This window comes from Choristoneura fumiferana, chromosome 6 (genome assembly GCF_025370935.1).
Source record: "Choristoneura fumiferana chromosome 6, NRCan_CFum_1, whole genome shotgun sequence".
Classification (NCBI taxonomy): Eukaryota; Metazoa; Arthropoda; class Insecta; order Lepidoptera; family Tortricidae; genus Choristoneura; species Choristoneura fumiferana.
The window spans coordinates 9,512,336-9,535,946 of NC_133477.1; the positions used below are offsets into that span (position 1 = coordinate 9,512,336).

General features: G+C 36.5%; 2 protein-coding genes across 3 annotated transcripts in view; one reads left to right on the plus strand and one right to left on the minus strand.

Moving 5' to 3' along the window:
- LOC141428991 (uncharacterized) overlaps positions 1-4,379 on the minus strand; it is a 41,132-nt gene extending 36,753 nt beyond the window's left edge. Inside the window, exon 1 of the mRNA XM_074089114.1 lies at positions 4,135-4,379. The gene's annotated coding sequence lies outside the window, so the exon portion shown is untranslated. The remainder of the gene's footprint in view (positions 1-4,134) is intronic.
- LOC141428990 (protein I'm not dead yet-like) lies at positions 43-22,249 on the plus strand. Of its 2 annotated transcripts, none has more exons than XM_074089111.1 (15): positions 43-267; positions 7,492-7,618; positions 9,039-9,191; positions 9,703-9,818; positions 10,318-10,432; positions 11,686-11,788; positions 11,934-11,994; positions 12,216-12,341; positions 12,704-12,818; positions 14,612-14,724; positions 17,971-18,062; positions 18,469-18,561; positions 19,368-19,567; positions 20,810-20,947; positions 21,679-22,249. In XM_074089111.1, the coding sequence occupies exons 1-15, from the start codon at positions 164-166 to the stop codon at positions 21,805-21,807; spliced, it is 1,785 nt and encodes a 594-aa protein (XP_073945212.1). In that variant the 5' UTR covers positions 43-163; the 3' UTR covers positions 21,808-22,249. The 2 variants fall into 2 exon arrangements, with proteins under 2 accessions (XP_073945212.1, XP_073945214.1); XM_074089113.1 differs by lacking the exon at positions 43-267 and adding an exon at positions 5,852-5,944.
- The last annotated feature ends 1,362 nt before the right edge of the window (positions 22,250-23,611 follow it).

Here is a 23,611-nt window from a genome sequence, read left to right on the forward strand (position 1 = left end):
CTTATCAATCGATCAAACAAAGTTTGAAGCCCGACAAACCATGACCAGCTGGAACACTTCGTATCTAAACTCCAACAATTATCAAACAATATTGTTACATTTTGCGGGATTACAAACAGGAAGAAGAACGATATAACAAGAAGAACTATTATCATATTGAACAATGGTGGATGATGTACCAGGTGGTAGCGAGGATCCAGACAATGTATCAAGTGATCCCACTGATACCGGCAGCGTTAGTGCTACAGGTTCCCTTGATAGTAACGAGTGAGTATCATATCGATACAGTACAGAATTTTTAACAGGACAACTTTAATTGACTATGAACTTTTTTGTATTGAAAAACCTGTGGAATTTTACTTAGGAAGTTAAATACGTAAAATGGTCAAGAGCGTTATAGCTAATTAAGCATTTATTTCTAAAAATTATTTGCTTTTTATTTCTTCTGTATAAACCTCGTCTTGTTATTTATGCATGATATTTATTCATCGGGAAATAGCTTTAAGCTATTCAATACCTTGCACATGTTTCATAAATAATATAATTTTACAATGTCTAGCAGATAAATGGGTAGATAAGATAAGTCTCGCAGCTTTTCATGCAGACTAAAAGTAAATAGTTAAAAAAATAAATCCCGAGCAGTGATTAGGTTTGTGGCAATAATGAAGATAAAACATTTCTATTCGTGTCGTAACGACACAGATGTTTCATCGTCACGACAGCAAAGTGAGAGCAATAAGGCACCCATGGGACTTGATTTTATAGCTGGTTAGTAAAGGATACTTTTTAGGGTTCCGGAGACAAAATAGCAAAAACGGAACCCTTATAGTTTCGCCATGTCTGTCTGTCTGTCTGTCCGTCCGCGGCTTTGCTCAGGGACTATCAATGCTATAAAGCTGTAATGTGTAAATTTACATTAAAATCGAGCGTCCCCCCCTCTAAAATCTAAAGCGGTGGGTGGAAAAATTTGAAAAAATTCAGGATGATAGTAAGTATATCAAACTTTCAAGGAAAACTATAACGGCTAAGTTTGCTTGAGAATTATTAGTAGTTTATGAATAAATAACAGCCTAAGGTATACAATATACCTAAACTTGGAAGATTCCGTATAAAATACGAAATCCTTAGAAAAATATTACTAATTTTTTTCGTAATGGCTACGGAACCCTATTTTAAGCGTGTCCGACATGCTCTTGGCCGGTTTTTTTAATAGACACCAGGGTTAGTAAAAATAGTGAAGGTTTATAAGTTATTTATAATACTAAAGATAAAGAAAGGAATTGTTAAGCTTGGAGCTGGTAACATATCTTAGTAAAATAATAACCTTAAATTGAAAAATAAAGTGCCCACATGAGTGTGGCGACTTAATTTAATTTTGTGTATATAGTAGTTTTTTTTTAGATTTATGACGCTGTATGAAGTTGTGTTAATTGTGTAGCATGTGTCAAAAGCTATGTTATTTTATCAATTCCACTCCAGAATAACTGATATGGAGTGATTGTAGTGGCTTTTAGTACGATGCCGATTTATGTTACTTTTAACTGAAATATACAGGAAACACTGACCACCAAAATCATTAATTCTCATTAGGCTTCTGTTAAATTAATATTCGATTATCTTTGTCTCTCATTTTTGACACATGCATTTGCAAACAAAAGAGTTTTTTTTTTATAACTGGTAAAAACATTTTAGACTTTCATTACCTAACAAAATATACGGCCTACGGATCTCAAGCATTTTAAGATTCTTAAAAATGAATTATATTCGATACTTAGAAATAAATGGTGTACACTAGAGCAACCACGTGATCAGTATTGGGACCAAGTTTGTTTAAATTAATTTATCAGACTGGAATATAAGTGTTCTACGAAATTTTCAAAGGTGCTGATAAACTTGACCATTCACTTGTAATGAGCATCGTAGCGAATGTATTACCTGTAAAAGCTCACTGTCAACAGGAGTGCTAGCTATAGCGAGGATTCAAGCAAAAGGACGGTAAATTTGCTTCGAGCTTTTTTTCTAGCATCCGTCCGACATCGTCGAGAATATATACATTTTTGACGAGCATTTTAATGTCCGTAGCAATGTTTGGCTCTATGCTTGTTTATGTTCGTTGTTCTTGTTCAGGTTAAAAAAAATGGCGAAATCTCGATGTTTTGTTACAAGTGAATGCTCACGTTTATCAGCACTCCTTAAAGCCAATATGCCGCCGAGTGTGTTTGTAATTATACTAATGAATAACACGTTGGTGCCGTTGGCACTCAGGTCACTAAGTTTCGTAGCAGTATAATTCACCAATCAATGCGCGAGTCACACAATGTAATTTACATTAATAAAATAGCTTGCTGCAAAGTATTGAGCCTAGTTTTTCCCTAAAGTAAGCGAAACAAAGCTAAATCCCCAGAACTTCTTTCCCGTGTAAATTATATACATCACTCAAAAAAAATTAACCGTTCAATTTCTTGAGAGCAGCTACATATTACATTACCGCTGGTGCCCCTTTTTAAGTAAAAAAATACCTGTGCTAAGAGGCAGCACTCAAAAGCAAACTATCACGGCGTATACGCAATTCTGTGGATATAGCCACAGAATCTAATGCAAAATATTAAATACATGGTATCTAATTATGCTTCGAGCAGATGCTATCAAATAGTATCATGAATACCAGCCATAAAACGTACACTGAATAGTATCTTCCCGTTGGGAACTATAACTTGATACGTGCATCCATCGGTTGTCCACAACTTTCACAATATTTTACCGGTCCACCTAGTGAGAGATCTGCTAATGCAGTGTCTTCCGGTTCATGACTGCCATAAAAGACATACCATATTAGGCTTGGTCCCGTGGTTGCAAACCTTGAACTCTGCGAAATGTCTTATGAATTTATTTAATCACCACAAACAAGCTGAAGTTATAGCAACAAGAAGAAATTAATATATGCAGGAGACACAACCACAACTGCATATCGTACTGGGTGCATGTAGTATTTTACACGGGAAGCGACATTTACTATGCATTTATTACTTGGTGGCTCGGCTTGGTGGTTACACCAATAATATAACCATAGAGGGTAGAGTATAAATTATGCTGTATTTAGGGTAAATTGTTTTGAAATATTTTAATTTTTTTAACCTGAATACAACAATTACGTGGTAAATTAATTAAATATTGATCATCATCATTTACCAAATAATTTAATATGCGAAATAATATTGCGAAAATAAAATTTGATACGGATTAGGAACTGCAGCTCTGTTTTGTCGTATAATGCCGATGTTTGGGCTTTTACATGTCAAATTGCCGTATTAATCGTAAACCTCTGCTCACCTTCGAAACTGCTCAACACAACAAATAACACACCTTATTATTATATTTGAAAGTTATCCATTTGGATTAATCCTCTTCGAACTCTCATCGTAATCATTCTCTTAACGTGCTGGATTCCTTTGATCTTCAAACAGCAAATGTCAAGATTCACGTTTTTAATACAAAAATACCACGTTGTCGTTAATTTACCGAAGACTTTATCGTAAATTAATAACCGCGTAATTTGTCAGTTCCCTCATTTGAACCGAAGGTAGGATCATTTCCTATGTTTTGGCCTAGTTACAACGAGCGAAAATAAACGAATATTTTTACGGCCCTCCCGAACTCCCGCGTTATTGTTACACGAAAGAAAGAACGTAATTTTCACTGCTTGCACTTTCTTGTGGTTAGTTAAGATCGGAATTCAATTAAGCACAAGTGTGATAAGAAAATGCTTGCGGTCCCGACCTTTTCCCTGTTGCAATCCTCTTACTGTGGTAATTTCACCAAATCTGTTTTTTTAACATTTATACAAAATTTCAACATTCTGGGTTTGGACTTGACTTGGAGTATAACTAAGATACCTAACTATCAATGTAATTTAAGTGATAAATTTTACGAAGAAATTCGAAAGCTTAGTTATTTAAAATTAAAAAGTGTATCACGATAGTCCGTATTATTTATTTTTAATCACATAGTCAGCTCTATTTTTTCTAATCCTAAAAACGATAAAACCCATTTAATAGCGTTGATCCTGACAGCTGCCAAACGGCATGGCTCATTGGACAACATTTTCAGCGTGTATCAAAGCTAGTTAAAACTAACCTGTTGATAGAATCGCGATCCGTTGCCAAATCTGTCCCGTGCAAAGATATCATAAATTCTCCATAACTCGAGTCATCTTTTATGTCAATTTCATTTAACACATTTGCAAATGCATGGTAGGACACAGAGTGAACAGTGGGTTTTTGGAGTTGACGATGTTTCGTGAGTTTGGTTTGTACTGACGGCGCGGGTAGGACCGTCCCGCGGAGCTGCCGAGTGAGGACTGATCGCATGCAGCCCGGCCCCGCATTTTTCTGTTACCGGGCTACGTGCTTCGAAGAACGTCGTAATGGCGCGATGACACTGAAAGCACCTGAAACCTCGCTATGTGGCAATTGTGACGTGTATTTCAATAACCTGTAGATACGCCCTTTACATGAAAGTATTATTTGAAATTGCAGACGAGACGCATCTTGAAAGATCTCTTACAATAGTGCACTCGATTATAAAGATACTAGCTTGTGCCCGCGGCTTCGCCCCCATTGACTTCAGTTATCGCGCGCTGTTCCCTCGGAAACTGTGCATTTTTTCGGGATACAAAGTAGCCTATGTCACTCTCGGGCACATAAACTATCTCTGTGCGAGAAAGGGGAAGTGGACTGTATGGAAATTTGCAAAATAGCGACGAGAGGAAAGTAGGGATGGTGAAGGAACGTGTCGGAAGCAAAATATTGCGTCTCCTGAAAAAATGGTAAAACAAAATAAATAAAGCACGCGAAAGAATGGCTACTGTAGAAAGCTCTCACCTAAGAACTCCTCGCCTGCTGTGGGGCAGGATCTTAGGGCATCGGTAACGGGCACCGTTGGCTCGAAGTCTTCAGCTCCTCCGAAATCACTGTCAACTCTTACCTCTGGTGTCGCACTTAGCCTTCAGATCAGCGCAGGGGTGCAAGGAGTCTTCCGCAGCAGCACTGAGCTTACGTTAAATTTAAACTACAGTTGAAGGAAAGCTGGTAAAGTTCGGGCAGCGTAACGGCTGCTTACAATTCAAATCCTTAGTTAATACTAAAAAATACATAAAAAATAGAGAATTGAATGGCGTTCCAGCTGACGAGTCAGCTGGTTTTGTTGTCGAAAAAGTGGAGGGAAGCGGTTATTCGGATGTCGGTAGTTTTGATAATCCGGTGTGGCCACCGTGAATAAAAACATTAGGAGATCGAGACTCCTGACATCTGGCAATACTGAACAATCTCTATGCCAAAAATCACGTCGTGCCGTCGCTCCGTTTCGACGTGAAAGACGGACAAACATACAAGCACACAAACACACACCTTTTGCATTTATAATAATTAGTATGGATTAGTATGGATGTCCACCATATTCCTTTGTAATAAGCTTACAGATTTAATGTATACAGCTTTTTTCGTAATTATCTATACCTACTACCAGACCACCAGACGATTTAATTGGCTAGCCTAATGGTTAGAGCACGTGGCTTCGAAGCTTGAGGACTCAGGTTGGATTTATTAGTTATTATTTGGGCAGTCATATAATAAAATGAAAATAATTTGAGACAAAATATAAATAGACATGCAGTGCATCAGTCAGTACGTTACTATTCTTCGATCTGTTTTTAGTAATTACCTGTTCTAACAAGGAGGCGAGAACAGACAAACATTTAACTATATTATAGTAGTTTCTATTGCAAAACCTTTGCAAAACAACTTTCGTATTTAGAAACGTCAACTGCTTATTCGATTTTTGTGACATTGACACAAACACCTCTAGTGGCCGCCATTAAAGAGAAAGAAGAATATTATTTAATACTCAATACAAAGAATTGATGAAATTTTGTTCAGACCATGTTCTCGTGAGTATTATTATAAGTTTCTGTTATTAAAATTGTATCAAACGTTTATCGTAGCGGGCTTTTCTGCAATTCTCCCTAATGATCAATGGAAAGAATGAAATGCCCTGGATGAAAATTCGACTTGCATGATTTAAAATAAACGTGGTCATCATATCCACTAATCCACATTTCTCCATAACCAATACAAACGTTAAGCAAAAGCTTTTAAAATAGGATAATTTTTAGGGTTCCGTAGACCCTAGTAAAGACATTATAGGTTGTAAAGGTGATTTTCCACCGGCGAGGCGAGACGAGAAAAGGCGAGACGAGAATTGAAATGTGTATGGCAGCTCCCGCGGCGACCCGCGGCGGCTCGCGGCGGGCGCGCGAGTATACAAATTTCAATTCTCGTCTCGCCTCGTCTCGTCTCCCCTCGCCGGTGGAAAATCACCATAAGGGACCGTTTTTCGAAATATGGATCAATTTGCAGAAAAATAAGCTTTGAAGTGCTAATTTTAGCTAGATTCAAGTGCCTCCTCCCCTCTCAAGTAACCCGTTAGCTGAAATGAATCTGCAAATTTTGGAAATGTAGTAGTACATTATCATCATCATCATAGGCCTATCTTAGTCCACTGCTGGACTTATAGGCCTCTCCAATTGCACGCCACTGAGCACGATCCCCACACTACTACATTATTATTACAGTAGTACCTACATTATAACGAATGTAAAAGGAAAACAATCAAACCTGATTGTACCGCGCATGGCCTGACATGCACGTGGCTGGAGGGTTTATTTTTAATGTAAACCTTGCGAAATGGAAAAGAATAAATACTTTGATCAAACTAGGAGCTTGCTTGCTAAATTATCTGCTGCCAATGTTACTTGGCCATATTTTCATGATTTTTAACCGACTTCAAAAAAGGAGGAGGTTCTCAATTCGAGTGTATGTTTTTTTTTTATGTTTGTTACGCGATAACTTCGCCAATTGTGGGCCGAATTTCAAAATTATTTTTTAGTTCTAATGGACATACTTCCAAGTTGGCCCCATTGACACCCAGTCAGGATCTCATGATGGGATCTTAGAGAAACCCTTGATTTTGGCATTTTAAACATCAAGACAATTATTTACATTCAGAAAGTATCATTTTGGTGAACTGGCCCCTGATAAAGAAGACCATAGCTACCGGTACTCTATTATAAAATGATATAACTATGCTGTGTTTGAGCTTAATGGAAACATTTTTGCTACAAATTACTAAAAACAATGAAAATATTTTTTTTACAAAAAATGAAACCGACTTCAAAAACCTTAAAAATAATTTTCTACTACTTTGAAGTCGGTGTCTCAGCACGAGCAAGCAGGAGTGATTGAAGCCCAATATATAGGATGTAGGTGAGGTAGACGACTTTAGTTCCAGTCCTGCTGGCTCGTGCTGAGTGAGGCACTGACTTCAAACTAGTAGAAAATTATTTTCAAGGTTTTTGTAGTCGGTTCCTTTTTTTGTTAATTTTTCTTTTATTATCAGCAGCCATATCTATCAAGATTCTGTTGATTTTCTTTTCAGGGCACCCCCGCCCCCGTTGACTATTGTGCAAAAACTTAAGACATTTGCATCAATACACTGGAGGGGAATTGTAGCTTTTCTCGCACCTATCGTATGCATTTTTATGTTGACGCCATTCCCTCCAGAGGTAAGTAATATTAAAGGTATATAATAATATTCGTTGATATGGATACCCCACAATATCTGAACCCTAGCAGTGCAGTAAGATAAACCTAATAATGAAGTTTAAAGAGTTCGACACCACGTAACACTGGTTGTAGTATGATTTGATTATGTTCCATGTAACACGGTCAGTTTTTGGACCTCCACCCAGATAAGAAACTAAAAAAAAACAACTTCTTAATGAGTGCACTAAAAGTTACATATTTGGGTGAAGACCAAAAAGTTGCACACCTTAACGCACGCAGGTAGTTAGAATTACTATTATTGTTTTCCATTGTGACACGAAATTAATCATACGTTAATAGTAATGCTAACTACCTGCGTAAAGGTGTGCATCTTTTTGGTCTTACCCATTCTCAAAAACATATCATGCGCTACCTACCTCAGTTCAGCTCGGTAGTTAGGTACGAGAACTACTAGATCTTGTTTACATTATTCCAGTAAAACCATTCCAGTAGCATGACTTCGCAGGGCCGCGATGCTATCATGCTAACGAGTTACAAGAGATAAAACAAGCACTGTAGTGTCAAGCAATGAGAATAATATAATCAGGGCTCTACTAGCTAGATAATGCTTTATATCAATCCAATTTATAAAAAGTGTAAACGCACCGATTTCATCAAAAATCTTGTATAAATACCCAGTGGATCGAATCAATAACACATTCATCTATAATTCGCGTCTTTTAACTAGACGTCTAATATTTTTTTTCACCAAAGTTCACTTGGTTATAATATTTAATTTTCATTTGAATAATCTTCCTCAAAATCTAACTTTATTTCTTGAATGAAACATGGGTATCTGTAGTAGCATAGACTAGGGTAGAGATGGTGGAAAAATTGTTTTTTTTTTTTAAATAGATTAATTCGATTTAATAAGCGATTTTTATTTACTTGCCTGAAAATTTATAAAAAATAGTTACTGCTTTTATAGTTGAATAAACAGTCTTTGTAATTAAATCAAGTATTGTATTGTAGATAATAAAATAGACAAAAATACTTTGATCTGTTCGATTAATAAATTAATCGATTTACTAAACAGATGAACTATTTTGCAATAGGTACAGTCGAGTTCATAAACTTGTGAGCAAAAATTTTGATCAAAAATATCTGAACACGACTCTATGTTAACGGCACAAAAGCGTGTTCAGACATTTTTGATCAAATTTTTGCTCACAAGTTTATGAACTCGATTGTACTAGGTAGCTAGGTGTTCACATCACTAAAATAAATGTCTGTGGTCGGGTTAATGGCGTCTTTGTTTACACTTTTCATAAATTGGATTGAAACACAATATATGTACTTGGTACATTCATATTACAAATCCCATTCATTGTCCCAAAATTGCACTTCATACCAGAAAATTAAAGAAAAAACATGTTTTAGAAATACCAATGGTGTGCCTACACTTTAGTAATCATGGCAGTGTACTGGGTATCGGAATGTATCCCGCTTCAAGTAACGTCGTTCCTTCCGGTTATCGTTTTCCCTCTGACGGGCGTGATGAACACGCGTAAAACATGTCAAGCGTACGTGAATGTAAGTGTATAATATTTTAGTATACGATTAGCGGATCATTTAAACGTAAAAAATGTTATTATTTAGAGCTAGCTTTCAATTGGTTTAATTATCTTCCTAGCTCTGTAGCACGCAATTTTCGTTGGTTTCCCACAGGCACTTTTCACTTAAATGCATAAAACAAAAATAGCCTTTATCAAAAATAGTATAGCTTTCTGGCGAAGTGTTGGACCCCTGATGATGATGGAACAAAAAAACAAATGATAGTTATTTGAAATCAAATTACTTAGTGTAGATTAGTTCTTGCCTGAGACTTTATTTCGGTTTCCCATATTTTGAGAACCTGTGGTCGCATTTAATGGCTAAAATAATTCCAATACTTGGTTTTTTGAGTTTTTTTTTGTCATGGAAAACCTTCTATACGTACTTCTATATCGATAACAAAATCATCGAAATACCTAATCGTTAATGTGTGCTTATTGAACTTTTTGTATCTTAGGTACTGAAATCTGTGATTTTTGTTTTCGTTTAGGATACTATAATAATGTTCCTTGGAAGCATAATGCTAGCAAGTGCGGTAGAGCAATCGGGTTTGCACAAACGGTTGGCTTTGCGGTGTATCAAATGTATCGGATATTCACATTACAAGTAAGCAAAATCTATGACCGATATAGTAACACGTTTCCTGTAGGGAAACCCCTTTAATTTTAATTTTATTATTTGTTTTAATGCCAATTAGATTTACACATTATGTGCAAGTTTCTTCAATTAATTACGGTTCTTGAGATACAGACTTGTGACAGACAGATGGACGACGTAGCGAGAGGAAAAGCTTAATATTTTGCAGGTGGTAGGACCTTGTGCAAGGTCCGCCCGGATTGCTACCACCATCTTGCTCGTTAATCCTGCCGTGAAGCAGAAGTGCTTGCACTGTTGTGTTTCGGCGTGGAGAGTAAGACAGCCGGTGAAATTACTGGCACTTGAGGTATCCCATCTTAGGCCTCTAGGTTGGCAACGCATCTGCAATCCCCCTGGTGTTGCAGGTGTCTATGGGCGGTGGTGATCTCTTACCATCAGGAGACCCACTTGCTCGTTTGCCATCCAATCGAAAAAAAAATATATAACATTTTCTTACGCTTAAATTCAGGACGTTATTCGCCGTGTGCTTCGTTACCATGTTTATATCGATGTGGATTACAAACACTGCCGCTGCGACGTTGATGGTTCCGATCGTTTTCGCTCTGCTGAGAGTTTATGAGCAGGTAAATTTGTACAATAAAAACAACGTTGATAACTTTGAAATCCCCGAAATTTTTACTTTAAAAGCACAGTTTACTACCTTGTCACTATATGCCTTCTGATAATTTTGTACATAAAACAGCGACAAGGTAGTGTAAAGAATGTTTGACCTCCACCATATAGCTAAATAATTTTTACTAGAACTTAAATAAGTACCACTGCAGTTAAACGAAAATTTATTGAAAATAATACACAGGTACTATGAATGAATATCCCGTCTGTTTGAGTCCAGAGTGAAAAATAATAGCACATTGTGTCTTAAGGGGCGGTAAACAAGGAATTTCGAACGAGAGTCTATTAGAAGCCCGAAGTCGAAGACTGAAGGCTTTAATGAGTCGATGTTCGTAATTCTAGAACCGCCCGTGCGACATACAATGTTTTTCATCACATTTGCGAGTAAAATTGTATATTTGTAAAAGAAAAACTAATATTTTTTCAAAAATTGCCGATACCACTGGCTACGCTCTTGGCAGCGCCAGCCTCCTCCCCCATGCAGTATCCCACTCATTTACCGACCTTGGGCTTCATGACAAGAAAATTAGTACGGGTAATGACTCATTTACCGATCACGGATTTCATGACAAGTACATTAAGGTCGAGGGTTTTATTTGGGGGGTTGCAACCAAGGTAGCCTACATGTTTCGACACTGTTTACGAGCAAGTGTGATGAAAATTAGTTTAATTATGAAATCCAAAATTTAAATTTTGTTATACGGTAGAAACAGGTTGGGGATCTTGTTGATTAAGTTGAATATGCAAATGGAAATCATTGTGAGTGGGAGAATTTAGTAGGGGGAGGCGTCTTCTGACGTATAATTGCAAAATACCTACCTTGCTTTATATCGTTATACATATATCCATACATTTTACATCGATGTAAATAACACGTAATTTCATATCGATGATGGATATAATAGAAGCGAAAGTTTCCTAAATCTGTAACTTGTTGTATCTAGTGTAGGCTTGTAACTTGTAACCATGACATCAAATAAAGATAAATGTCTACCTTCAATATTTTGATAGAAGTCTTTACCTAAAATGACTTACATCTATAGGCCTAGCTTGTCGCAGTGATTCAATTTATAAAGAGCAAGCTTTCTTCGCACTTTTGCTTCGAAGTTCCAGTGAACTGAGTTTTATAATTTAGGATAAAAAATTATATGACGTACTGTGTTTCATACGTTTATATCTACTTTATTATGTGTTTACCTTTCAGCAAGGACTTATGAGAATATACGAAAAGAATGCTAGCGGTGAACAGCAAGCAACCGAACTTACGAGCTGCTATTTTTGTGCTATAACATTTGCAGCAACTATTGGTTAGTTAAACAATAATAATAATAATAATATTCTTTTATTTCTGTTAAGTTTTTTGCTATTTATCTATGTAACTTCAAAACAATCTTCCATACTAGGAAGTATCTTTACAAAGTATCTTAAAGTTTTTAATTTTGCGCTTTACAGGTGGAGTTGGCACTCTTGTCGGTACTGCGACTAATTTAGTATTTAAAGGACTATTTATAACGTTCGTATTTTAATAATTCTTATCTCATAAATTAACTAATTTTTACTAAATCCAAAATTAGTTATTTTAAGAGATAATTAGCAATCCTATCAGCTATCGACCGACGGATTACCGTCGGCATCACCTTGTATATTTTGCTAGTTTCGTTGCATTGTAAATTTATCTAAGATATGGTAGGATTTTAAATTTCAAATATAATAAAAATATTATTTATATTTCAGAACTTATCCGACAGCTCCAGAATATTTGTCGTTCCCTGCATTTTCAGGATTTGCTATACCCTACATGCTTGCCATGAATATTTGCATGTACATCTACCTTCTCTTCATGTATATGGGCTTGGGAAGGTAAGGATTTAGTTTCGTATGCCTAGATGTTGTTTGCAGCGTCGTTTTGACGCCACGAGAGCTTTGCACTTTAAAAAAATACTTTATAGTTTCGGCGATCTTTGCGCGCATGCATATCGGTACGTGAAGTTTTTTTTTATCTGTGGAATGTGTTACCAATCTATTTTTTTTTACTTGCCGCCATTGCCAACTAGAAGTAGTAACTCTTTTGTAACTGTGGTTTCACCAATATCGTGTGGTAAAGGCGCTTTTGCACGTCTGGAGTGTCTAGGAGATATATAACGTGTACATTTAAGTACAAATTTTTAATCCTTGTCTCGACTTCACTGTAAATTTAATGCGAACACTGTTTACGTCAACAGGCCAAGCAGCGCGAATGCCAAGAAAGTGAAAATGACCAAGGAGGCTATAGCAGCAGCAAAACGGGCCGTTGATAAGGACATAAACGCGCTGGGCAGTATCACATGGCATGAAGTTGTACGTGAAACTATTTACTCATCTTTTGTTGTTGACACGCGCTACTGGCACTGCTGCCGATTTGCTATAATTGAGACTATAATGCGAACGCGTTCCAAGAGTATGTGTCAAAAACTACACTAGAGGTTTTGCTCAGTAAAATTTAACTAAGCATTTAATCCTGGTGTGACAAAAGGCAAAAAAAAGTAATGATGGGACGGTTTGGTATGTTTTGACCCATACTGACAAATCTTTACAAAAGACATAGACATAGTACGAAAAATCTCGAAATTATATTTGAAGCTTTTCTGTTAGGGCTACCAAATGTCGTGAGAAAGCTTGCATTGACCTTCGAAACAATTAGTGTATCTGAAGTTTCTAATTCGCACTAGGCCTGCGTGGGTGAGCCCAGGCCCTCACACTCTGGGTGGAAGTCTGTGCCCTGCAATGGGACGTATCAAGGCTAAGATGATGATACCTACCCAAAAAATATTGATTGAATTTTCCGAAAATATGCTTTGCTGCTTATTGTTTAATCGTTTAAGCCAACTATGTCAGTTGATTTTGAGTTTGAGTTGCGAACCTCGGTTCTTTGTCGTTTTCAAATTCAAATGTTTCATTTACCAACTATTAAATTTCTCCGAAACCATGTTATATTCGGAACTTTCATAAAACAAACCTAACCTGACCTACTGTGCTCTATAAAACTATAAGAAAATACACAGCGAAAAATTTTTGGTTTCGCAGAAATTTTATAGTTGGGAAATTAAACATTTGGGTTTTTTTCTGCGGAACGGTAGTACATGATGAATCTCGTATAAAAAGCACGAGCTAATTATGTATTTATATTGTATCTCACAACAGGATAGGTAAACACCGCTGCAAGCAGCATTCGTACATAGATTGCATTTACATCAAAAACAAAATACAATGAGCGTCAAAAAATCTGGTCCTCAAAAGAATGCAGTAATAGGTTGTAGGGTTTGCCAAATTTTGTGCCGCTGAGTATAAATTTGAGACGTTAAATCTGGTTAGTTTGTCAGTTTCATATTACTTATACCTTAGCCGTTCTAAAAAATAAAACCGTACCTATTATACTTAATTTGTTTTGGAGGCTTTTTGTATTTTTTATTTCAACTCCACATTTGTAACTTTTACGGTCAATTCCGTAAAACCATATCAAAAATACAAACTGAGAACTGGATGCACAGAAAAACCATAAAAAGAGACCAGCGCTGGGAATCGAACCCAGGTCCTCAGCATTCCGTTCTGCGTGCTATAACCCCTAGACCACCGCTGGACAGGAGTTTAGACACGAAATTCTCCTAAGCACACATAACTCAGGTTGCTTTTTTTCTACTACGCTACTTAAGCAGCAGCACTAGCGACATCTATGTTTCGCTGTCATCGAGAGACGTAACACTCTTTCGGAACTAACCGCTCACCCAGACAAGAGATGTTGCTACGAAGCAATCAAATTATGATTCGTTATTTGGAGTCTTTTTGTATTTTTTATTTCAACTCCAAATGTGTTACTTTTACGGTCATCCCGTAAAACCATATCGAAAATACAAACTGAGACATGGATGCACAGAAAAACCAGAAAAAGAGACCAGCGCTGGGAATCCAACCGAGGTCCTCAGAATTCCGTGCTGCGTGCTATAACCCCTACACCACAGCTGGACAGGAGTTAAGACACGAATCTCTCCTATGCACGCATATCTCATGTTGCTTTTATTCTACTACGCTACTTAAGCAGCAGCACTAACATCTATGTTTCGCTCTTATCCCTAAAACAATATTTTTTTCTACAGTTGGTCCTTCTCCTGTTTGGCGGCGCGATGGCTATGTTTTTCTGTCGCTCGCCACAGATATTTAATGGATGGGCCGATTTAATTTCTGAATCTGCTGGCATCCCTTCGAATTTGTACGTGCTCTTTGGATAGATCCTTTTATAGTTTAGACAATACAGCACGAGCTCTGTGACAGAATACCCATACAGTTTTGTAGTTTTTAGTTAGACGTGGTATGGAACGGACACTTGTTTCTGGGCTATTATTGTCTGTATGCTAAACAGTTACAAATGTCGTTACGTTGATTAAATAATTATATGTCACAGGAAATTGGCCAAAACAGAGATTTGAACAAATCTCTAAGGGATAAAATTAAATCACGCGGGATGATAATGTTGGACCACCATTTTAGCATTTGCCTCAAAAAAAATCAGTTAATCTGTTTAGTAAAATGACAAAATTAGCCAAAAACTCGATTCGTTTTTTCATTTCACCAAATTTGTTTAGTGATTTAAAATTCGTGAAACACGACAGTGAGTTAGCGAAACGAACTCGCAAAATGAACCCGTTTTATCATTCCACTTGACACATTCCACACTTCCACACACACCATCCCACATTTGTACAGGTGATTTGATCAAATCTCTGAACTGGTTCCATGAAATGACGTAAGTATGTACCTAAATATAACAATTTTATTAAATATATGTTGGTATTTTTTTAAGAGAACTATATTTTCTGTCACTTAAATTTAGATTACTTAGAATATTCAACATTAAAGTGCAAATTTTCATTAAAATCGAGCGTCCCCCCCTCTAAATCTAAACCGGTGGGTGGAAAAATTTGAGAAAATTCAGGATGGTAGTAAGTATATCAAACTTACAAGGAAAACTATAACGGTTAAGTTTTCTTAAGAAATATTTGTAGTTTAAGAGTAAATAGCAGCCTAAGGTATAAAATATACCTAACCTTGGAATATTCCGAACAAAATACGAAATTTATTTTTCGTAATGGCTACGGAACCCTATTTCGGACGTGTCCGACACGCTCTTGGCCGTTTTTTTATTGAAATACTGTACATGTAAATTAAATACAAGAATAAGTGGTTGTAAGCCGGAATATAAATATATTAACATATAATATATATTAATATATTAACAAAAAATAATGAAATAGATAAAAATGATAAAAACACGAAGCTACAAGTGCCTAAATAAGTTCATTTTATTTCTATTCAAATGCTCTATTATTTGTCACATGAACGATATGTTGTAGATTACTTGCACCTCGAATTACACATAACATTATTTTTTTACAGGCACATTGTATTTGGTTTGCATTACACTTTAAAGCGGGAAGGTCCAGGAGGGAGGTAACACGACCACACGAGTGACTTCATCTGTACTAGAGTTGAGATTTCTATCACTGAACGTGTATTAGTGAAATGATAAAACGAGTTGATTTTGCGAGTTCGTTTCATCAAATCACTGAATGTTTAGGGATTTTATCAAATCACTAAACAAATCTGGTGAAATAATAAAAACATGTTACCTTTTGTGGCTGATCACATAGTTTCACTAAAAAGATTTAGGGATTTGATCAAATGACAGATTTTTCTAGGCAAATGATGAAATGGATTCACCATTCCTGCATGATTTGATCATATCCCTTAGAGATTTGTTGAAATCTCTGTTTTAGCCACATCCCTGCTACATTTACATATAACTGGCCATAAAAGCAAGAACGAAGGACAGGTTATTGCTTTGTTATTTCCTAATTTTTTACACCTTCAAATTGTATTCAATCTTAAATAGGTATTCAATCATGCTCTCGTGAGACGTGTTTTATAAAACCAAGCATAAAACCCCTCTGGCCACGTGGCCCTACGGCCTTTATCCTACCGATCGGACCACATGTACTTTTTGTTCGATTAATCGGACTACCAGGAATTGTAATTCCGCTTCGTCCTACCGATCGGTCCACATAAACTATTTTTTCTGTAACCTATTCGAGTAGTTTGGTGCTTTGGCCAGAGAGACTGACAACCGTAATAACGAAATTACTTAGTAATAAATTTAATTGTAATTGATTCATTTATGTAAATGATTTAATAAGCACTGGCACTAAGAGCCATTCCTTTACTGTATTTTTTTTCTTTTACTGTCAATAACGTCTTTATTTTCGCTTCAATTTACTATTAAGGTTGTGTGAAAACTTGTGATAATATAATCTTGAATATAATCGAAGGATTAGTCAAACATGAGTCTCATACGAAAATACAAATCAATGCATATTGTTGGGTGCCCAATTACACCATTGTTATTCATACCCGACATGGTAAGAGTGAAATTTGTTAGTCACGTTACTCGTGTCTAAAACGCGTGGTCTTATTGGTGGGACTACCTGGTCTAAGAAAACGATAGTTCCTATAGACCGATTAGTTAATTAAACCAACAGGAAATCAAAAGGTCACGTGGTCCGATCGGTAGGACGAAGCGGAATTACAATTCCTGGTAGTCCGATTAATCGAACCAACCGGTAAATAAGTTCATGTGGTCCGATCGGTAGGACAAAGGCATTAGGACCAAGTGGCTAAAGGGGGTAAAACTATTTCCTTTAAGTCACGATGAGGCTGTATTTCCGCGAATGTGCGAGAATAAGTTGCGAGTAATGTTTGTACTAAACCAATAGAAACTATTTACTTATCCTCGCTCCGCTGAGCTGTTTTCACGGCACTGAGCGAGGATAACTGAAGACAAACACATTTCTCGCATCGCATCTTCGCTTATGGAAACGCAGTCTTATAAATCAGAAACCTGCTAGTTTGGCTTTTCAAAACACCTATTTCAAGGACAAGTACGTTCACGACGGTATTCCAACAGCATCTTTTCTGTTAAATAGCGTCCGTACTGCCTCTGCGCGCCGTTAGTCTCACTCACTCAACTCGTTTAACTTTGAAAAAGTCTTCTGGAAAGACCGAAACTATTCTAACCGTTTCTGATTCATAATTGCGAGTTGAACTATTTATAATTTTTAGCTTCACAAACCTGGAAATAGCTTCTTTTGTAACTAGTAATTAACGACGATGTCATTCGGACCAATTTCGTGTATGACTACTGTTTATGCGTCCTAACTAAATAGAGCTGTGATGACAAACTCGAAATTTAATGTAACCAATTTTATCCGAGAAAACATGAGCATAAAACACACACATAATAAAAATCATCCATTTTTATTTTAATTCTCTGTTCAAACCGTCCGATTGACTGGTTTAGTACACCTTTAATGTAAATACAAAAAGTCTACACGTCTGAAATGCAATTTTTCAGAAAAACTTATTAGGAGCAACGTAAGATTGATACCGTTTTTAATGTTTTTAGCATAAAAGACTCTGCGTCAGCTGCTCTGGTTGTTTTTCTGATGATCCTGCTGCCATCTACCAAAGAACTTTTGAAGAATTTCACAGTTAAAAGTAATAAGTAAACCATTTTTAATTAAATTTATGATTTTCAACATTTTGAGGAGTATGTAGATATATCCCAGAAGTTCCGTAGATAGAGACCGGTAGGTAGTAATAATCATAGCAATCTGTTTATATACGTAAACGACGAATAAATCATTTCAATATCTTCATATTTAGCTATTTAGTTAATACATCATTCTGTGTTGTCTAATATTCGGTGTACGGGTATTTAGTAATTGATAATAAATAATAGTAGGTGTTGTGGTGTCACCAGTGCAGTCAGTTATCACAGGGTGGGTCGTGGCGAGCTGTTGGTGCGTAGTGACACCACGAGCCTGAGATTTCCGGGTGTACGAGATACACACATACGCTTTGCATACAAGTGTGTTCGACTGTATTGTTTTTTTCTTCGTAGATCGTGAAGACCTTCCGACAAATTCAGTGATGTCCGTGATAAATTGGTTTGAAATGAATAAGACTTTGCCATACAGCTTCATTTTCTTGCTTGGTATGTATGACGCTTGTTAAATTATGGGTTTCAACCGCTTTCAGTTTTCTGTTGCTTATACTAGTCAAGTAGAATGGACGAATTTTGTAAAATGACATGGTGTGTATGCGATAAAATTACAAATCGTTAAAATCTCTTGCTTATGCGGTCTCGCATTTCTTCAATGTATGCGACAGGAAACTGGTAGTGGGTGAAACGCTAATAGAACTACGCATATTATAACAATAACTTGTAAATTTTAACATTAACAAGTTATCATTGTATAACAACATAATTTTATGATTATTACATGCAGATTTATGCCTGATCTGATTCATTTCTGAATTATTTGTGATCAAATTCAAATAATTAGGATAACACATTAGGATGTGCTTACACTGCCGTCCAATATTTTTTTATTCGGCGATATGGCGTATGTAGTTCAATGAGCGAGTTTATATACTTTGCAGTAACCAATTAATATACATACCTACATACATCTACTTACATACTTTACGTCTTGCATAAACAAAACCGATAAGTACGATAAACGGATCGTTTGTGAATGTACCCTTAGAAATAAGCATTTAACGTACAGTCGGTGTGCAATTCATATTTTGTCTTTTATTTGAGGCTACGTACGTGGCTGTAAAGCGGCAAGGTACAGTTGAGTGTATAAATATCTATGCAGCCATTTATGACTTTGACTGTACAGAAGCGACCAATTATTTTGGATGCTGAGTTATGTGTGACAATAATAATGGACCCTCGTATGTGCAAGGAAACTTGTTAAAATAAAAATAAAATGTTTTCTTTTTTTGAACCAGGTGGAGGCTTCGCTTTGTCTACCGCTGCTAAAAAAGAAAATTCTGATCTAAATGGAAAAATTGGAGAGTTTCTGCAGCAACTATCGGACTTGCCTAACGCTGTTATTTTACTTATCATAATTATTTTCACAGTATTTGTCACGAATTTCGCATCAAACGTAGCTGTCTGCAATGTGATCGCACCGATAGCAATGGAATTGGTAAGGGCAACCGTAACCTAACAAAATAAACTTTCCAGTAGCATCCTATAATTTAATAACCATCTATTACTACTGACCATCTGAGTTTGAAATCTAATGGTTTTCCCATATCTATTTATGAGGAAAAGAGCGCTATGTGTCTAAGCAATAAGAGCGGAAAAGACATCGATCGCCGCGACCGATGCGATATATAGGTAGAGTCATTCACGATGACGCGTGCCGTGGTTCTTATTACAATGTCATTAATGTCTAATTTTGACAAAATCACGCGTCTTCGTGGATATATGGCGCTAGGTATATATGACGGGAAGGGTTTTGCTTTTATTGCGTCGAAGGAAATAAAACGATTTTTGATTGGCTTCGATAGGTGTGGGGAGATCCTAAGTTTTTGTTACCTTCATTAGTTTTTACATGATAGACATACACGAACGCAGCACAAACTTTTGCATAGATATACTATATACTTAACGGAAATTTAATTGAAAAAATGTATGTTCGTGCATCTTTCATCATTTAACCTTTTGGACGCCAACGACTCATATATACGCACCGCAGGTTCCACCCACGCCAACGATCTATATAAACGTCCATTACTTCAATGCCAAAGAAACCTTTGTTCAATTGCGTTAAGGTTCAATTTTAGGCATTGCAATATAGAAGCCTGGCGTATGGGTGTATGTTTTTTGTATTTGACGTGGCGGCAAAAAGGTTAATGGTTGCATTATTTGTCATTTTTTTAACTGATAATTTGAGTTTATAAATTATGTCCCACGAGAGCTAACATTTTTTTGTGTTTGTATTTAACAGACGAACGTTTGTATGAAAGAAACTGTTTGAAATCTAATTAAAAAAATTCTATATACTAAGCAAAAAAAAATTGGCCCTCAAATGTATGCAGTAATAGCTAATTTTGTATGGAGAGTGGACCAGAATATACTTCCAGGGTAGATTTAGTCTCTCTTTTGTCATTTTTATTCCAGTGCAAAGCCGGGGCGGGCAGCTAGCTTGTTTACATTGTCTCAAAGCATTAGAGCAGTTTTGCACTACGTCCTACCCGAATCCGATCCGAATCCGTGAAAATACTCAAATCATACAAATAGTTCTATGTCTACTCCAATCCGTATTTTTACGAATTCGGATCATAATATAACGTTTTCGTTTTTTAGTAATGGGATCGTTACAGTGGGTAATCGTTCTTAGGGTACATTTGAAAATTTAAATAACCACCGATATTGTTGGCAGGCTAAAGTTACTAAGCAGAATCCCTTGTGGTACAACATCGCTGCTGGATTCTCGGCTTCGTTTTGCTTCATGATCCCCGTGGGTACGCCAGGAAACCTCATTGTACAAAGTGCTGCGAAAGTCCCTACCGCTCACATGGTAATTTCTTGAGATTATAACATTATACAAGATGTTTTAAAATTAATCCGTAATATTCCAACACATGGCTCACCTTCATTGTATCGTTTGCTGTTGTAGCGGCAATAAAATACGCACTGTATGTAAATTTCAGCTGTCTATCAGTTACGGTTATGGCGGTACAGTCACTAGCACAAATATCTGACGCAACTAAGAGTGCGTAAATATCTGATACGGCCGGTAGGACGTGTCACATATTTTAGCACGCTGCGCTGTGGCAGATATTTGTGTATGTAACTATAAAACAACAGCAATACAGCTCAATTTGCTGCCATTCTGGCATGGAGCCCTAAAAAACATTGCTTATTTCCTTCTTTAATCGTATTTAAATTTTTTTATTGATAGTTATCTACTATTACGATATTCTATGAACATTAGCAAGAATACTTATTATAAAGCGATGCCGTATTTTTTTTATTTGAAATACTGCCACAGACAGCTTTTTAGAAAGTATGGTTATTGTGTGTTTCGGTCCATTTCATCGCGCTGTCATTTTATGGCTTTTTATCGATTAGTTTCCGATTGATTAGATTATTGTTCCACCGGATTTTTATTTCTTATCATTCTTTTAGTGAAGTAATTTTCTATAACTGGAAAATTCCTACGAAACGACAATTCGATGAAACAAAAATCCGGCGAAGCAAGATATCGACGAATGAGAATTAAAATTTTACGCAGCTATTACTTTACAGATCGTCGCAGGAGCGGGTCCTACCGTGACAACTATTATCATAACGTGGGCCGCAATATACTTCTATGCGCCGATAGTGTGGCCAGACTTGCATGAAATGCCTGAGTGGGTGCACAAACGGGTGGTGTAAACGTCGATACAAATTAACCATAAAACAATTTTTTCATCATCTATTTTAGTTTCTCATGCGCGACTTTTCTTAAATACCTAATATTTTTATTTTAAGTCTAGACCTTTTTTAAGGGTAGGTTTTATTAGTTGGTATTAGCTCGTGCCATTCTGAAGTGAGCGGGCGAGAAGCCTCAATGTTTATCATAAACACTTTTTTTTTAATCCGTTTTTTCAAGACCACTTACCTACATCATTTTTGTTAATGTGTACCAAGTTGTAATGTAGAAACCTAAAGAAACATAAGTTTTTCACGCTCAACACCGAACACGAGTCTGCGAATAATTTGTTGATAGGTACATATTCTACTTTATAATCGGTATAGAAACAATTATTGTCACAGAGTAAGCCAATTAATTAAGTATTTATTTCTGTTCTTGCTGAATAAATAATCTCTAAATAAACAGTTTTTTTAATTAAAATGTATATAATCTTAATATACTGAGCGGTAAAAAATTCCTTTCGGTATCTTAGGTCCACAGTTCCTAGGTACGTCTAGTATGTTTGGTACGACTATTTCTGCGAAAGTCCATTTATGCATACTACTCAATAACAATTATTAAATTTCACGGGTTGAATTTTAATTACTTTGACGCAGTTGCTAAGCAATTTAAGCTCCTCGTAATGCATATGGTAAAACGGGTGGTGAGACACCAGGACTCCTCAATAATGAACGTCTCTGCATCGGAAAAAGCAATGTTTCGTAAAAGGTGACTAGCAGTTTGATATAAAACTATTGTATCTTTATTATTATTTACAACAAAAAGCGTGAAAAAAAAATTATAACAGTAAATTGAACTGACTACAAAAAACCATGAAAATAATTTTATACCAGTCTGAAGTCGGTCGGTGTCTCAGCACGAGCCAGCAGGAGTGACTGAAGCCCAAAAACAATATAAGTGCGTAGGTGAGGTAGATTACTATAGGTCCACTTCTGGTGGCTCGTGCTGAGGCACCGACCGACTTCAAACTGGTAGAAAATTATTTTCATGGTTTTTTGTAGTCGGTTCAATTTTTTGTTATAAAATTTTAAGAATTTGCCATTGCTAGAATCTGCGATTCAGGGAAAAAGGGCACTTTACAGGGAGAGTTTAACCCTCTATTCCCACTAGTTCAGTTGATGATGATGAATAACAAATAAGCCACTAATGTTACCATCTCACGGTACAGTCAGCGTCAGATAGTAGCAGTTAAAGTGGCTAAATATATCTCCCTTGTTCCCTAAATGGCAGATTCCTGAAATGGCTGATTACTTAAATGGCAGATTCTGGTAATGGCAGACTCCTCAAATGGCAGATATTGTACAGTTAACTATAAAATACGTAGATTGGAATTAGTAGGTATCAAGATCAACAGCAGCGAACTGAAACTTCACTTATTTTAATTGAAATGTAAATGCAGATTTTAAGTAAAATATTTTTAATCTACAACATTAGATACCATTTCTGACACCACATCGTGCACCCTATTTAGGGAGAATCTCAGATGATCAGCGATGTGCTGTGCATGGCGGGCGTCGAAATCCGTGTGGCTGTTGGGTAATAGAAATACTTCCGTCCAAGCTTGTTCACCTACTCCACAATGTTTAGTGCAGACACGGGTCCCAGGTGATATCAAAAAGTTTAACCCTTTACCAGGCCCCTTAGAACTAGCGTGTCTTCATACGAACTTTATACACTGTTACAACCGTATTTAACGCCTTGTAAAAAATGTATTTACGAAAGTCGGAGATGTTCCTTTAAACCGGAAATAAAAATGTGGGTTAC

Coding starts and splice junctions, on each gene's coding strand:
- LOC141428990 (XM_074089111.1), top strand. CDS start 164: ATGGTGGATGATGTACCAGGTGGTAGCGAGGATCCAGACAATGTATCA. Junction 268..7,491: donor GGTTCCCTTGATAGTAACGA/GTGAGTATCATA, acceptor TTTTCTTTTCAG/GGCACCCCCGCCCCCGTTGA. Junction 11,995..12,215: donor TTTAAAGGACTATTTATAAC/GTTCGTATTTTA, acceptor TTTATATTTCAG/AACTTATCCGACAGCTCCAG.